Raw genomic sequence first — 18,219 nt, 5'->3', positions numbered from 1 at the left:
ATATACCTAATTTCATCCGTCTAGCACAAAAAAACGGTCAGCTAAAATATTATTCTCACCCGCCTCACAATTTGTGGATATTAAATAAGGTAGAAAAACGTTTTACGTGACACCATATTTAAAAAATATTAAACTTTGGTGTGAATTTATCATTTTTACTGAATTCATCATTTAGTTTTTTTCCGAATTATCATGTGATTCTTAGCGAGATTTTAGCTAGTAATCCCTGGCATGCTCTAAATATATCCTAAAATCAAATTTCAGTTTTAGGCCTGTTTTTTCTGACCCACTGAAACCAAAATGTGACACAGAACTATAATTGTAGTCACAAAATCACAGACTAAATTTGATTTATTTTATCCACTGCATTTTTGAGCTATCGTGTTTACATGTTTCTGAAAGTACAGACGGACAGACAGTTAAGCCCTTGGTCAGATGGCCCAAAATTTGATAGGTGTCTACATTTTTTTATATGTTAAATCTGTATACAAAATTTCATCTCTCTACTTCTCCCCGGTTTGTAGTTCTCGTGCTCACTTATATTCAAAATGCCATACAGACTTTCTCCAAACAAATTTGATGTGAAGACTATGAAAATTTTATTCGTTTAGCTCAAAGCCTTTTTCAGTTATCTTTATCATGGACAGCTAGAGAGACTTTTTCCAAACATGTCTTTTTCGAAGCCAGAAGGATCTGAAATGTGGAAATTCGTCAAAATCTCGAGTTGAAATGTGATGACGATACTATATTTCGTATACGAAACAGTAAAAAGTAATAGAATTTTGTTCGCCAAGCTCATACTAAAAGTAAAATTATGGAAGATCGAAAGCTTAGTGTATAGTCGTGAACTGTATAATAGAGCACTGACATATTAAGATTAATGATGTGAGATATTTAGTATCTTTCACAAATACTTATATGCGTGGAAAAATGCATCATAAGAAATATCAATACATGTGTGATGCAGGTTCAGACTAGTGATATAATCTGTCTCTATTTAAATTAAACAAGACGCCTTTGGCGACCAGTCTGTTCGTCCATTTCATCAACGTTTTAGGCCGTTACGTGATTAATTTGTTATTTCATACGACTTAAAAACACGAGTTCAATCAGTATACTGCAAATTTAAAAGCATATATATTACGAAATAAAAGCGAAAGAGAAAATCCTACAACTGAATTTAATGACTGGTAAAAAAGCGCGATTGAATGGTTTGATGTACAGTTTGAATTCCTTCATAACTTTTAAAAACATTTTTTTTTCAAATAATGTATTAAACCGAATTAAAATTATTATTACTTTTAAAGAGGAAACTGTGCAGAAATGAAATTGATATAAAAAAGATAATTTTTTGTGTCTTAAGATAATACAAAGACCATTTTTTTGCAAAATAATTATTTTTGAAAATATGAGTATCCATTTCTGTAGGGAAGTCATAACGATGTTACTAGACTTAAAATGAATGCATAGTTGTCAAAATTGTAATATTTTGAGGCAATTCATCGCCATTTTTTTTGCAATCTCTAAAAGCCATATTTTATCATTTCTGGTACCCACTCATAAAAACATTTTTTATTCCAGTTTGTGGACGGTTGGCACGATTTTAATGTACTTGTCAAGAAACCCTTAATTAATCTAAAATCTTACCACAATTGCCTATCTCGAAATGGCTAAGCCAACTTTTGCGCTCGATTAAAATTTTGTTTAAAATCTATTTCTTTATTTCGTTTATATCTTCTTTCCTCTGACTAAATGTACTTTTAATGAGATGGCTAAACATCCCCAAAATATATCGTATAATACTTTGCCAAGGTCTTTGTAATATTTCTTATAATATTTACCCGGGTTTTTCAAGTAGTTTAATAAAAGGGTTTAATAATAGTAGTAGAATATTCGAATGTTTTTTTTTCAAATGATTGAGGTGGAGTTATGAAATTTTCTTTGCGTATAATAAAATTAATTTAATCACATATTTTAGATTTCATTACTCTCTTACCGCTTGCTGTCTGACTTAAGAAGCACTTTAACTTCAGTTGAGTGACGGGAGTCAAAATGACTCCGCATTGTTCGTTAGCTCTGATTATCACGTGTTATTTCGTCCTTGAGTACAATCATCTCCTCAGTACCTTCAAGTTGTTCTTACAATAGTATATCGGCAAAAGTCTAAGTATGGGCACGTGCATATAACCGAGTTATTCATTTTCAAAGTTTTTGTTGTTATTTATGGAGTATTTAACTCCATGTATCTCAAAATGTTTTTAGTTTGAATAACGCAAAAAGAATAAAGAAATATTCTTTAAAAAATTATTTTAAAATATTGCATTTTTCATTTTTGTTTGTTAGTTATAACAGTTATAAACATTAGTGTAATTTCGTAATATCTTACCGAAGTAAATACTCTTGAAAAAATTATTTAGGTTTTTCTTATAACATCTTTTTAGCATTTAATATTACAACATTTAACATTTTAATATTAATATTTTAAATATTTTTGGTACCCACATGATTTCCAGAATGTATGGTGTTTCCAAAATAAATTCCAATATTGTTTACAAAAGGCAGAAAAGAAAAATAACAATAGAATCATTTTGACACCATGTCTGAGACCACGTAAAGAAACTCATGTCTCCAGTTACGGTTTAACTTTCATTGAGTGACGGGGTATTTCTGAATTTTCCACCCTTCTCATGGTCTACTTTCTATACCAATAGCATCTAACATCAAGTTGCAGTACCATGTGAAAATCACGCTCCTAAACCAAATGCTTGCTGTGCATGATTTTGAAAAACTCCACTTCCCAAGCTTTATAAGTCATTCATGTTGTTCTAGGATCACTTCTTTTGTCTCTTCTATGAATATGGTGAACATGTCATTCTACTTCGTAGTAATCTTGTAAATAAAAAAAAAAACCTGCAAGAACATCTAAAGATTCTTCTAAAGTAGAAATTTGCATCATAATGTCAAAAACAAATCTGCGATTTTAAGACATTCCTATCCTTCTCAGTTTTGGCAGTACACGATGTACTTACATATAAGATTATAAATATATCGAATCTACTTCAACTATCTTTTCAAATAATTACATTAGTTATCGATTTTCTAAATTCTGGATACTTAAAAATTAAGATTTTCCGATCGATCGTTCTAAATTCAAATTCCTTTATTTATATTTCTATTAATATATCATAAATAAATATTTGGAAAAAAATGTAATATTATATCGTAATTTTGTTTCAAAATTATTTTCTATTTTTTTTTTTTATTTCTTTATTTGCACAAATGCACTTTATCTTCATTGAATTTCATATTTTTCTGAACTAAAATGAAGTTCAAAAGAAGTCTAAATCTGGGAATCTTATCGTTTAGAAAAAAGTCATTAAAAGCGCATACATTATTGAGTCAATTAATTATTCATTTTAGTTAAAAATACATGTCAAATGGTTATATTTTTCTATTGTGAGAGTATATATTGAAATTAAAATACAGCAAGAAATATTTCTAACTTTTTGCTTAATTCAAAGTACAGCTTTCGCTTGAACAATCATGAAATAAGGACTGCTATGAGATGTTGCAATTGTCCTTGCAAATCCTAGCATTTAAATATTTCACAAACTTCTTTCTTTCACCTGTGGTCTACATAAACATTAATCATCAGTTCACTTGAAAAAACCGTTTTCACAAATGCAAATATATCACAAAATATCCAAGATTTCAGTTCCTATGTCTTTTTATAATTGAACCAATATTAATATTTCAAGAATGTATCCCAATTATCGTCTGGCGTCTGATTTATAGACTCTTATGAATATTTTTCTCATACCCAGTTTCGGAGACATCTCATGAAATTTAATCAGAATTAAATTACATTAAGCAATTGAATAATAGATATTCACATAATATTAAAGAAGTGCAGACATCGGAAATGGTTCAGATATACATGATTAGAAAATTTCGACGAATCGGTAAAAAGACAGCAACAATTCTAAAATACATTTCAGTCAGGTAAAATCCGAGTAGTGAATGCTAAATGTGAATTAATGAAATAGTTTGAACCTTAGTGAAATAGTTTCAACAGTAAAAAAATTCAATACATTTATTGTTCAGATGGAAATGCACACAATGGTACAATGAAGGGCTTCAATTTGCTATCTTACGAAGTAGACTTTTTCATTGTTCAACTGGCTGCGATAACTTCCTTCGATGTAAATTTTCTATTCTGAAAGTATTAATGAAATAATCTCAACTGTAAACTAATTTACACATCTAGTGTCTCAGATGGAAATGCCCGCAATTTATAATGAAGTGGTTCAATTTGCTACTTAACTAGGTAAACATTTTCATTGTCTAATTGACTGAGATAACTTCAATGTTAATTTTCTGTTCTGTGATGGCTTTAACGAGACAATTTCAACTGTAGAATAATTTAATACTTTAATTTTTTTCAGATAGAAATCACACAATAGTATAATGAAGTGCTTCAATGTGCTCCCTTACCTGGAAAAACTTTTAAGTGTTCAACTGACTGTGAATGCTTCAATGTTAATTTTCTCTTCTGTGTCTGCCTTAATGAAGTAAGTTCAGCTGTAGAATAATTTCATACAATTATTGTTTCAAATGAAAATGCAAACAACAGTACAATGAAGTTCTACAATTTGTTATCTCACTATGTAAATCTTTTCATTGTTCAACGTTCTTTGATAAACTCGATGTTCGTTTGCCAATTAACGAATCAAAGTTCAAAAGTTAAACTGGCCATTTTTAAATAGAATTTATCAATAACCGAATAAAAAAAATTAGATCTATGTCAAAATCGAGACCATTTTTTAATGCAATTGAAAATCACATAATTTGATTTTATTACAATATCAGAATGAACGAATGATCAGCAAATATAATTATTTAAAAATTCATTTTTACGGAAAATAAAATAAAATTTAATTGCTTTAAGATAATTAATCACAGATAACAGTTTTCAGAAAAACTTTAACAGTTCAATATTTTAAATGTGTTTGAAGAATTAAAGCTCATAACTTATAATTTTGTTTTATTTTGAATGTTTTTTAATGAAATGAATTTATACGTATTGCAGAAAATTATATTTTATAAAACCAGCGATTCCTTTAAACTAAAGTAAATCCTTTCATACATTTTCTGTTTAATACCCTTTTTTGATTGGATAAAATACTTATTGAGCTAAGAATTAAAAATACACTTAAGTATAAACAGTTTTTCGGTCTCTATAAATGCAATGTAAATGCTCGCTTTTTCTGAATGCATAATATCTCTAAATGCACGGTTATGGTTCTTAATACGCTTTAGCTTTTTAAATCATATATGACATATTCAATAGAAAAAATACTTGGAAGATAGTTGTTTTATATGTCTTGATCTTCATGCATAAAAGACTTATGAAATATTTTTTTATCTGTTTTCTTCAGAAAACAAATCTCGTAATATTCAAGAGCCCTTTGACTTTTAATATTTATAATTAAAATTACATTTTCTCAGTGATATTTGAAATCTTGAACATTTAACATTTGTATTAGAAAAGAAATATAAAAGCTCTTCTTCTGCCTCAATTATTTTCCAAGCATTTTAAAAAAGAAAAAATAATTATTAATTTAATTAATATTGAACCATTATTAAAATCTCGTATATTCTCCAATAATTTTGGAGTATATACAAAATACTTATTTGATGTTTGATAAGTTTAAATAGTGATAAGTTTAATAAGTTTCGCTTCCAAGTGCACATGTGCAGCCTCCGAATTGTTCATGAGCCAAATTTTGCAGCTGTAGGTAGAAAGGGCCATTATTAATGATCGCTAATTTTTTTTTAAATATTTTATGTCACTTGGTCATTCAATAACTTTTTATACAAAATATTTTCAAGCAGCAGATTTTTAGAGTTATATAATTTACTCATACCATTGTGTATTCTTTGAAATTGTATGTGCATTGAAAAATAATTTTCGTAATCTATAAAATATCTTAAAGAATTTTCGAACAAAAATTTCTCCCATTCATCGCAAAATTCAGTTTTTAATTTAATTTAAAAATATTTAAATGATACAAATAAAAACATTTTATTTTATTTCAGTGAATAAATGTACTTAAAAAATTATGAATTTTTAAATTTTACACAGTCTTTTTGTCCTGAATAATCATTTTCTGCAAAATACTCTTGACACTTCAACTTTTAAATAAATAAACATTTCACTCTTCTTCGAACAAATCTGACTGATTTATAAGTTTTTACTTATCAAGTTTAGAACAATTAACATTTTCTTTATCAGAGGCTAATCACTGTCGAGAAACCCTAGCAGAAGATAAGCATATCTTCTTAGAGACAGTCGATGAAGTGGTCTAAAATCGCCAGTTTTTAAAGAAGAATGTTATTTAAATTTCATAAATTAGTCAGTTTTAGTGATGGATTTAGTTTATTGGAGTTCAACAATTTTTATTTAAAATATTGGTGTCTCAAGAATATTTTTTTAAAATATGATTCAAAGGACCATATAAAAATTTAAATTCGTAATTCATGGAAGCATTTATTGACTCAAGATACATGAAATATAATTATTAAGTTCATTTAGACATTTTTTTAACAGTTATATGACCCAAATTAGTTGATTGGCACTGATTAAATTGATTATCCTGTGCATATTAAACAATTTTTAATTTAAATTCAACTGTTTTAATAAATTAATAATATAGTTAATGTAAAAGATAATAGAAAAATTTTCCTGAAGTTACTTTTTAGAAAATATCATATTTCAAATTTTTTTCCACTTCATACAAACACGTGCTGAAAATTAAACTTTTATATATGTAGTTTATAATAAGAGTTGATTTATTTTTTAAATTTGAGCTTTTGTCAATATCATGCAAACAAGTTGATAAAAGCTATTTTTCCCTATTAAAGCATCACGTGCTCTTGTAAGTAAAATTTTATTTTTATTTTGTACGATATAAGCTATAGAAAAATATGTTTCAAAAATTTCTTTAGAAATTCCCTAAAAATAGAAATTTAATTTTTTTGATTAACACTTTAGTATATTTAAAAAGATAATGTTTTAATCTTTGATACGATGTAAAAATTAATTTTGTGCTTTAATATTTTCGGAAGTTATACCGGAAAAGCTTCAAAATTTCGCTTAATTTTTCATTAATTAAAATTCTAATTAAAAATTTGAAAAATATATCCTAGGTGCACATTTCGAACCTCCAAGGTATATGTCTGCCAAATTAGGTAGCTCTTCTTCTTTCGTACAGCCGACCACCCCGCCACCATTGAACGTAGCAGTATCGACAGGATTTGTTGTGGCCGACTGCTATCTTGAGTATTGTCCATCCTTGCATTGACCGATTTGTCAAACTGACATTCTCCTCGAGGTAATTGACCACAAAGTGGTCAATTATTGTCCTTCTTCCTTATCTACAAACTCTCAAATAGTTGGTAAAAAACTGACTATTTTTGACATCATGCCCTTCAGAGTTTTAAGATTACCTGGTACCATCAGTACTGTACTTAAGTCATTATTTATAATTTTCAGATTTTTTCTTAACTCCGAGATTTCAATACATTCCTTTAAATAGTGGTAAACAGTATCGATTCCTCCACAAATGCATTTATTGTCCTGCATTCTTCCAAATCTTTGGAAATATGCAGGAAATCTCCCATGTCCTGATATAATTTGAATTATCAGTGGATGGTATCTCGCCAAATTAGGTAGCTATGCGTCAAACGGTCTGACTTGTAGAAACCTTGATAACCTCTGACTTGTCCCCTTGAAAGGAAATATTTTGCTAATAAAGGAAAAATAAATAAATATCTTTTATAAAGATATTTCTCTACTGTTTATGTTTGAAAAGTGTGTGACATCGATCCAATACGTCTTTAAAATATATCTTGCATTAATCAATATATTTAAATGCTTTCTGAATTTTTAAGAATTTATTTTTCTTAGACACTCATTTTTATTTTCATCATTTATAGTTGTATTATTACTTCATAAAAATACATTTGGAACAATATTATGATATCATAAATTCGTTTAAATTTAATTTTCTAAAAATATTTTTCTCGTGCGCTATAAACTTCACTTATTTTTTTTTATTTTTTATTTTTTAAATCTCAATTTTATTTTCGTTCAATTGAAAACAAATGATAAGAATTACATTCAGATATATTTGAATGCTCAACAGTAATATTTATTAAAAAGTAATTTTTTAATATAGATTAGAAAAATTATTGAAATTTATGATTCTGAAAAATACATGCTTTAGAGTTAATTGGTTCCAATTCACATGATGTACGAAAATTATATGTATGGTAATTTACTGAAGAGGAAATTTGCCATTTTTTTCATATTTAAACCCAGCTTTTGCTTGAACCAACATGTAATAAAGGTTGATGTGAGGTGTTTCTAAGAGATCTTGCAAATCTGGTATTTTACAAAATCCTTTCTTTCACCTGTGGTTACTATAAACGTTAATAAGCTGCTTACTTCAGAAAACTATTCTATGAAATGGAAATATACCACAAATTATTCAAGATTTGAACTTCTATTCCTATTTATATTGGCAGAGGTACTATCATTGTAAAAATGTATGATTTTCTCAGTTTGGAGTAGTATATAAAGCAGTGTGGAAAACCTAAAATTACAATTTGAACGACGCTAGAGCATAAGTGCAAAATGTGGAGCAAGGTCATCCCTACCGTTCTGTGCATTTTGAGTTTGCTGGTAGTAATTCGAGGTAGAAATGTACCAGACCGTTCTGAAATTGACGATTATTATCAATGCTTTACGTATTCTGAGTGCGTTTCAGGTAATAATATTGTTTATTCACTTCAAATTGAAGTAAATTCAATGTAAGAAATTTTTTTTTATATTTTAGTGGCAAATGTAAAAGAAAAATTTAAAAAAAAACTTTTATATTCAAGGATTTCTGCTTAATAAATCATAATTTTTTTTACAAAACTTACAGAATCTTTTTTTTTTTTGGAGCTCAATACGCTGTATTACTGATGATAGAGACTCTGTATTACACGGAGGGCCGCGGTGGCCTGGTCTCGACCTAGGAACTGGAGGGTTTCACGTTCCTGATCCGATTCCAGCGAAGAACCGTCGTGTAAGCTGGTCAAGTGCACATTAAATCCGTCCAGACCAAACGCCTTCCCGCTGCTCTGGTGTAGAGAGGCGGTGCCAGCTCAGGTGTCGTCCTCGTCATCTGATCGCGGTTCAAAATTACGAGGTCGGTCCCAGAAGAGCCTAGTGTTGCTTTAAAACGGAACGTCATTATAACTAAACTAAAATATATTATGCCATTTGAAATGAAATAACTCATAATTAAACTTTCAGAATGCTAAAAAAGTGTGAAAATCGAAAAAGCACGGCATTACAAATCAGAAATTTTTGATGTATTAGTGAGTAAGTAAAAAAGCAGCCACAAAATTTCACGTTTAAAATATATAATTTGAGTTAAGTATAAATGGATTATGCAATGAATAATAAAAGGGATCTCTTCCTTACATAATGAAATAATTGCAATTGTAAATTAATTTTTAATACATTTATTTTTTTCAGATGGAAATCCGCATAAGGGCATTATGAATTGCTTCACTAGCATTAATGACGAGGTAAAATCATTCGTTGTTCAATTGATTGTAGTCATTTCAATGTTAATATTGCATGTTCATGGAAGCTAAGTCATAATTTGAATTGGACATGATTAATCGCTATTTATCATTAATATTCTAGATCTGTATCAAATTCTTTTACAAAAGATTGTAGAACTATTTCGTTTTGCAATATAAGATTAAGTGATTTGATTCCTTTAAGGTATTAGCGTTAATGAATTATCAGCTAATTCAATTATTTAGAAATTTAATCTTCAGAGAAATAAAGAGGGAAAAAATTTTAATTTCTTTTAGAAAATGAAAAAATTAACAACCGTTTCTTGGGAGAAAGAAAAATAAATTATTCAACATTCTGCATTTTCTTGTAGAATTAGAAGTTATAATTAATAACAAGGCATTTTTTATTATTTTAAAAAAGTTTTTAATGAAACCTAATTAGTAAAACATTGTGATTGAAATTAAATACTTATCATTGAATGCAAAAGCAATCACTTTCAGCCATAAATGTCCATCTACATCGATTGTCAAAAACAAGAACTTAGGCTTTGTGCAGGGATTTATATTGAAAGGAATCTAAACATAATTTTGTAATTAAAGAGACTTTCCTCAATATAAAAGTTATGTAATAAATTTTTTTCATAGAAAAAATACAACTAAAGAAAACATTTACAGAGAACAAAAATGCGTGCACAAGCAGCGTATTGCTTGCTAAAAAGCAAAGCTTCGCGAAAAGCACAGTGTGAAACAACGGAGAATTGACTTCGCGGTCCGAAAAGAAAGAGAACGAAGAAAAAAATTCATTCGATTTCCTCACAGACCCTTCTATCTTGTATAAGGCTTCCGACAAGAAAGATACTTTAAGAACGATCATTGAAATTCGAATTCTATAAGAGACAGCTCTCTGATTTTTGCGATTCCGGGAAGCTCCATTTTTGTCGCTAAATTCATCGCCAAATCGCTAATGGAGGGGTCACTCATCTGCCATCCCTTAAAACACCCGTAAAACTATCTTCTTTAATATGGGATTATATGCGCAGAAAAGCGACTTTAGGGCTGGCCCATAGTTTAGTTAATCTGAACTAAGATTCTTAAACAAGCCTGATGTTGAGGGCTTATTGTTGGGACCGCAGTGTCCTATTGGTAAGATCTCGGCTTCAGAACCGGAGGGTTTCAAGTTGAAGATTCAATTCCACAGCCGAACCGCTGTGTAAGCTGGTCTGATGCAGGCTAAAGCCATCGAGACCAAACCCTCTTCCGCTGGTGAGATGCACAAGTTTCGAAAGGGAGTGAAAGCCCAGGTGTCTTCCTCGTCATCTGACCGTGGTTTGAAATTACGAGATCCGACGCCAAACAGCCCTAGTGTTGCTTAAAATGGGACCTTCATATAACTTGCTTACCTACTGTTCTACGGAAATTCATTTTTTTATTAATAAAAAATTCATCATTCATTTAAAAATCATGAAGTTTTCGTTTGTGTAAAATATTTGTAAAAAATCAATTAGAAAGTGTTCAATTTTACCGTGTATGTGAACCAAACTGATGTATTAGTGTATGTATTATCTTCTTACTTTTAGGATAGCCAAACAATTTTCGATTACGTCGAGGAAAATTTCTACTCGTACGATACCGATAGCGTAGCCGAAGCGCTCGAAGCATATTGTGAAATAGACGGAGATGAACAGGTTAGTACTTATTGATTGACGGCACTTTCTAGAAGTTAAACCTTTATTATCATGGATTATAAATATGTTTGTATTTTATTGTGCAAATTCTCTCTCAATTTTTTTTTTCATTAATGTTATATTTATAGATAAATTTTTATAAGTTAACTCTTAATTTCAGTAATTGAAAATTGCATTTATTTATTTTATGTGTAAGTTAATGGTTTTAACACAATATATTTAATCATTTTTAAAGAATTTTTTATTTTCTTAAGCTATGTAAATTTCATTATTTGAATTTTTTTTATAGCTTAATGCATTTGAACAAACTTTCGCTGGCGTTTACAGCTTTGAGAAAGTAAGTAATATGATTTAAAATTCATTTCCTGTTCCATTAACAGTTCATAAATCTCTTGACTAATAAATTACAATATAAAAGAAAAATAATTTTTCATGTCTATTCAAAAATGATTTTGATTTCGAATTAATATTGTAGAATGCTACATACAGATTTTGAATGCATATTATTATTATTATTTTGGGATGACATATGATTCTGTATTATTCATTTTTTTTAAATTCCATCTATGTCGCGGTGTTTTATTAATATTAGGAATGTTTTCTTTTTCTTAATACATTGTAAAAATAAACCATTTTAAAACGGTATTTGCAGTGAAATTCATCTATTCCTATACCAATTATTTAAACCATTCATTTTTTTTTTAAATTGCGTAATTTGGGATTTAAAGTAAAGTTTTTTTTTATTTCAGCTTTATAACTTCAATAAACATTTCATTATTTATTATTAAAAAGTACTTATGAAAAGTACTTATTTAAGCGTTCAGCTGAAACGCTGTTAATCTATATTTTAAAGTGCATTGAAAATTCTGAATGCGGAGATATAAAACTAAATAACAATTGTTTTTCATTTTTAATTCATTGCAATTTACAAGCAATTTTTATTAAAAGTCTGTAGAATGTTTATGATGTTGTATGTGAAAATATGCAATAGCAATCAATACAAAATACATGAAAAAGGAAACTTTAAAGAACAGATACAAAAAAAGAAGTAAAATTGTTGCTATGTAGTTAAAAACACAAGTACTAAATAACAAAACATCACACATCTGGGCTGTTTCTAAACATTCATTAATTTATATATGGTATGATATGATTTTTTTTAATATTTTTAATAAAAATAGATTGATTTATGAATGAAATTGAGCAAAATCTGATTAAGAAAACTACTACATTAGTACTTAGTAAAACTCCATCTTTTGTCACGTGTGTCTAAATTTTATTGGATATATTGGTTGATAAAGGTACTGCTTTCGGTGGTAAAACTATTTATTGTTTTGTAGAATGCATGCAGTAATAAAAAAGCGAAGCGTCAATGCCGAAGTTCAAGAAAATTACTGGTAAGTACTTTTATAATTGATCATAAGAAATTATATTTTATGAATTGCAATGAATTATTCTTCCCGTTCTATGATCCCAATAAAAAAAATTGTAACTTTTTCTATTAATATGTCTTAAAATTGTTATCTGATATTATCTTTATGTAATTCTCACTCCTCTTCTGCGTGACGTTTAAACAGTAATGATGAAAAGATGCAACGGTACAGTTCATGTGAAATCTCAGGATTGATGACATTTCTATTAATCCAAATAATATGACATTTGAAAAACAATTTATTTCAAATATTGCTCAAGTCATTCAACTAATAGCGTCTATTATATTAAATCCAAATATAGCAAATAAGCCTATACATACTCAAAAATATTTAGTCAAGCTAAATCGTCAAAAAAAAAAATCAAATGATTCGGGAGAAATTAGAAAATATAAAATTACTTCCAAAATTGTTCAGATTTAAATTTTGATGTAAAACTAATCTCAAAATTAAATTTTCAGATTTGCACTTGTAACAGGTTCTTTAAACTACTTTGAAAAAATCCTGATACATTATGAACAGTGTCAACATATAAATAATTAAAGACAAAACAACCTATTTAGAAATTGACTATGAATATCAAAATGAAATATTCAAATATAAAGATTGGTAGCTGTACACTTTTGCTCACTCATAATCAGTAAGATATTGTTTGACAGCGGATTCTATCACCCCCCGTGCTTTTACGCCTGCATTAGGATGTAATTCTTCAAAATAGGGGTGAGAGGAAAGATGAAAGGAGGGAATGTTTACATTTGACAATAAAATTAACTCGGATTACTCGCAGACTGAATTAAAATAATAATTTAAGAAACGACCCGATTTTCACATACTCGTGAAAAAAATGAACAAAAAAGTATCTAATAAGGCGAAAATCAATGTCAAAAAATGACGAAGAATTCGGGAAATGCGATCATCCTACCATGAGACCATGTGGTATTATACCACGGTACATTTATGATGATGCGAATATTTATTTCAAATTGCATGGACATTCATGACGTTTGCCTTATCTGCCCAATCCACCCCTCCCCGGGGAGGGCGCCTCGAAATGAGGACGAGATGCTTCCAGCATGGTGGTTGAATTTCGCCAACCTAGAGAGTATACGAAAAGGTTGGTGTCTGACTCCTCCGATCGAAGACGGGACGCACTTCCTTAGGGAAGGGTTGTACCGTGGCCGGTGATGGCCTTTCGGACTCAGCCACAGTTCCCGCCAGTGTCGCTGTTGCGGCGGTACGATGATTCAGTTTTTATCCGTGTGCGTTCGGTCGAGTCGGATAGTCAATGATATGACTTATCTGCCCAGTCCCAATTGGGAGGTCATATTTGACTTATCTGCCCAGTCCCAATTGGGAGGTCATATTATAAGACCCAATAAGGAGATCATATATTGGGAGGTCATATTCATAAGATCATACATATTACATATTAATATAAATGATTTTTTTAAAATAATAGTCCAGAACATTTACTCAACTATTTTTCTTGATGGTGATATATGTACCTAGTTACGAAATTATGGTCGTATTTTATATCAAGAACACTTAACAAAATCAGGACACTTAACAACTCAGAAGGAGTTTCTAAAAATAAAAATAAAAGTTAACAGTATTCCACCGTAAATGCTAAGAATAAAATTACCATAATGTTATCTTTATTAAATACGTATTCTTAAATTTTAATAATTCCTTCGAAGAATTTAAAATATTTCGTTAAAGTGGAAGAATGATAATTTTATGATAAATTTTATGAGAACAGCCCTGTTATCAGCGAAAAATCAAGTAATAATATAATGAAATTTAAGAACAATGACATAAACAAAGATGGAGAAAAGAAATAAGTTGAAAACATCGCTTTGTGAAGGCCCCGGCATTATTTGTTCGATATTAGACAGTTCTCAATGCAAAATGATTCCGACTGCTCATTTTAAGAGATATCAACATAGAAGTCAACATTTTATGTCTTGCATATTTTATGAGTTTATTTAAAGAAAAGGCTTGTGTTTCTATCGAGTGAAAATTTTAAGTCAAAATAAAAACCTCCATTGATAAATTTCTGGTGAATTTTTATCTTCATAATATTCAGAACTCTGAAGAAATAAAATAGATTCCTAAAACTCATTCTGAAATCAAACTGCTGAGCATGACACTTTCATTTTCATCACTATTAGACAGTAGTCTTTTATACCGGAGTTTTTCAATATTTTTTGTTGTATTTAGAAGATACTTTACCCTGATATTTTGAGGAATATGATAGTTGATATTGCTTAGAATCAGAAATTAAAGTAGGGTTTTAAAGTATAATGAAGTATTTCTGTATTAATTTTTTAAAAAGATGAAGTAAATTCGATAGTATGATGTAATCTTTTGACAGTAATAATCAGAATTTTTTCTGGGGTAGATACTACACCTGTGTTTAAACTTTTGATTAAGTCTATATTTAGCATGTTCGTCAAATTTATATTTAGCATGTTCGTCATTCAATGTTCATTCTTTTCTAAACCAATGTCCTTCATAATCCTTGCTTTCTATACACGCTCATTACTTTAGAAAAATAAGTCAATGGTTGGTTCATGAATTGTTCAACAATGTCTTTCATACCAATGATGTTTCTTAATTTCATTTGCTGTTCAACTTAGAAGACATTTCATTCTGTAATTTTGAGAAAGTTTATGATAGCCCCATATTTAGACATAAAAATTGAAATATCATTTTAAGTATAATTAAGTTTTACGTTCTTAATTTTATTTTAAAGTGAAGTTAATACAAGAGTGCGATATAGTTTTTTGACAGTAATAATAAAAATTTTATCTGGAGTCGATATTACACCTGTGGGTAAAATTTGAATACTTATTTTTCAGTTTATTTTTAATATGCTCCTACACAGTGTTCATACTTTTCTAAAGCAATGCCCTTAACAATTCCTGCTTTCTATACAAACACCCATTTCGTTAAATAAATAAGTGGCGAATTTAAATCATTGATTCATTTTATGTTTCACAATGTCTTTCATACTGACGATAATTTATTTTTTAACTTCATTAACTGGCATTTTTTAAATACTGATTTTTACAAAACGATTTATGCGTTAACTTTTAAAAACAATGTAAAATTATAAAGAAATTTAAATTAAAATTTTATGATTAATAATGTAAGGCAATGTAAGATAGTGGTAAGTAAATTTACATATGCATTCCATATCTTTTAAGTGAGAATGCATGTGTCTATTATTCTATTTATGATATATAATTGAAATATAATTTTCAGATTATTCCTTGCAGCTCTTTGATGACCTTTAATTTTGTTTATGTGGTTATATTCAAAACTAACTTTTTATTGGCTAATTTGTTTTACAGAAATGCTTCTTCTCGGTTCTTAAAGATCTGAAGAAAAAGGACTATTGCGATTAAACTAATCGGCCGTACAGAATCCAAGATTTGTTTATTTTCGGCAACAAGCCATGATTGAAATTCACTTATAATCTGTAATAAATGTCAAAATATTTTTCAAAAATAAAATTACTGCATTCGAAATCGAAGAATTCTAATGTGTTTTATTGTTCTGTCTGTATGTGTATGTTTATTTTTCAGAACGTAATTGCTTCAAAATCATGCATTGCATTTCTTCTATATTGAACGTATTTCATTATGATTACATATTTCTGCTCAAATTATAAAAATATAATTATTTGAAATAACTCAATTCTAAACGAAAATACTATAACATTTTAAATCCAAATAAATTGAATGAATATCCTCTGAAATATATATGAGAGGAGATTCAGTTCATGCATATACATATATATGTAATATACACATTATACATGTTAATTTTCATATACATAAGAAAAGGACATATATGCATGACCAATAAGAATTCTGCATAAAGGTTTGCAAATTCGGCTTCTAATTTACTTAGGCAGAATTTCGAGAACATTGTTAACTTCGGTGTATGATAATAAAACTCAAAAAAAAATTATTATTATTTTTCGTTCTGGAAGTTTCATCCAGCATTTCATGTGAATATTAAGAGAAAGTATCAAATTTTATTCATTTTCCTTGTGCTATGATTCCGAATTAGAACATTAACAAAGCTTCCATATGAAAGGCTGAGAGATGGCGTACGATAACAGCTGAGACCCCAAAATGTGTACCATGATCACCGAGGTGAAAAACGCCTTGAATTAAGTGGCGGATCGCCTATATTATATATTTTTTACGAACTATTATCTTCAGGTTTCGAAACCTTTTGTGCGCATATCTTAAAATATAAATATGCCTAATATCTTTTTAAAACTCTTTGAAACATAAAATATTATTTTTTTTAAAAAGATTATTCATAATTTTTGAAAATTTCAAAACATTTTAAGCAAATCAATTTTTAATATTTCGTGTTGCTTTTTCCTTATTATCCTATATAAATTTATTTGGAACTACAGCACTGTGTAAGTATTTCCACTGCTGTGTTAATATTTTAGAAACAGTTTTATGCACATGCATAATTTTATTTCATAAAAAAATTATGTTTTTTAATTAATATTTACTTTTATCTAGAAAAAAACGACATATGAAATGCATAATCTGTTTTTATTTCATATTTAATCGAAATCGTCATTATCAATTTCATTTAATTTCATCAAAACTTCGAAACATTTCAAAGTATATGAATCTATTTGGAACATCTTTTCAGAAATGTCTTTAAAATATCTTTTTCTGTCACTGGGCCCTTCATTTCAAGTAGTCCTTTTACTGAACAATGCATTTTATATTACTGTTTAAGTAAAATATTGTCTCGAAGTTTCAAAGAATGACAGATCACACTATATCAAGTTTATTAGCTTTAAGCAACTCGTAACATGCAGACGAAGAACTCATTCCACTGCGGATGGAACTCAGAATTTATATCTTTACAGAATAATTTAGAATTATAAAGGGTGTTATAGAAAGTTCTGAAGGCCCTCCAGTACATTAACAAATGAATAATAAGAAATTCAAATAAAGTTTAAACTTTAAATTGATGTGTATTGGCTGGGAATAGAACCCTTGACCTTGTGCGTTGCTAACGCGTACGTTACCTCTCAAACAGGCTGACTACGCTCAGGTTTTCCTTTTGCGACAATATAAAGTTATATTTTGATATTGAAACTATAAAATAATTCATATTTTATATTATTTGTGTTCATTTTACAGTTCACAGTTCCTGTAAAGTAACATTTTATTTAAGAATATAATACATTATTTTCATCTAGCGTATATAAAACCCTAATTTAAATAATATACCCTTTGATATGACATTTACTTCACAAGATTTGAGAAAAAAATACAATCGCCCCGAAAACATTTTCTCCTGAAGCTGTGAATTCAATAAATAGAAAAAACGGTACCTACACTTTCAGATATCATCAGAAGCAATCAGTAAAGATCCGATTTGATCTACAACAGATAGGATCTTTTGAAGACCTTCTA

General features: G+C 28.8%; 2 protein-coding genes across 2 annotated transcripts in view; one reads left to right on the top strand and one right to left on the bottom strand.

Moving 5' to 3' along the window:
- Positions 1–18,219, bottom strand: part of LOC129971658 (uncharacterized) — a 180,589-nt gene extending 162,370 nt beyond the window's left edge. Inside the window, exon 1 of the mRNA XM_056085630.1 lies at positions 18,142–18,219. The gene's annotated coding sequence lies outside the window, so the exon portion shown is untranslated. The remainder of the gene's footprint in view (positions 1–18,141) is intronic.
- Positions 8,635–16,295, top strand: LOC129971718 (uncharacterized). Its single transcript, XM_056085698.1, has 6 exons — positions 8,635–8,831; positions 9,590–9,642; positions 11,217–11,324; positions 11,614–11,661; positions 12,665–12,721; positions 16,111–16,295. Exons 1-6 carry the CDS (start codon positions 8,699–8,701, stop codon positions 16,162–16,164), a joined length of 453 nt encoding a protein of 150 aa, XP_055941673.1. The 5' UTR covers positions 8,635–8,698; the 3' UTR covers positions 16,165–16,295.

This window comes from Argiope bruennichi, chromosome 1 (genome assembly GCF_947563725.1).
Source record: "Argiope bruennichi chromosome 1, qqArgBrue1.1, whole genome shotgun sequence".
Taxonomy (NCBI): domain Eukaryota; kingdom Metazoa; phylum Arthropoda; class Arachnida; order Araneae; family Araneidae; genus Argiope; species Argiope bruennichi.
Note: the sequence above shows the minus strand (reverse complement) of the source record. Positions and strands in the feature narration are given on the sequence as shown.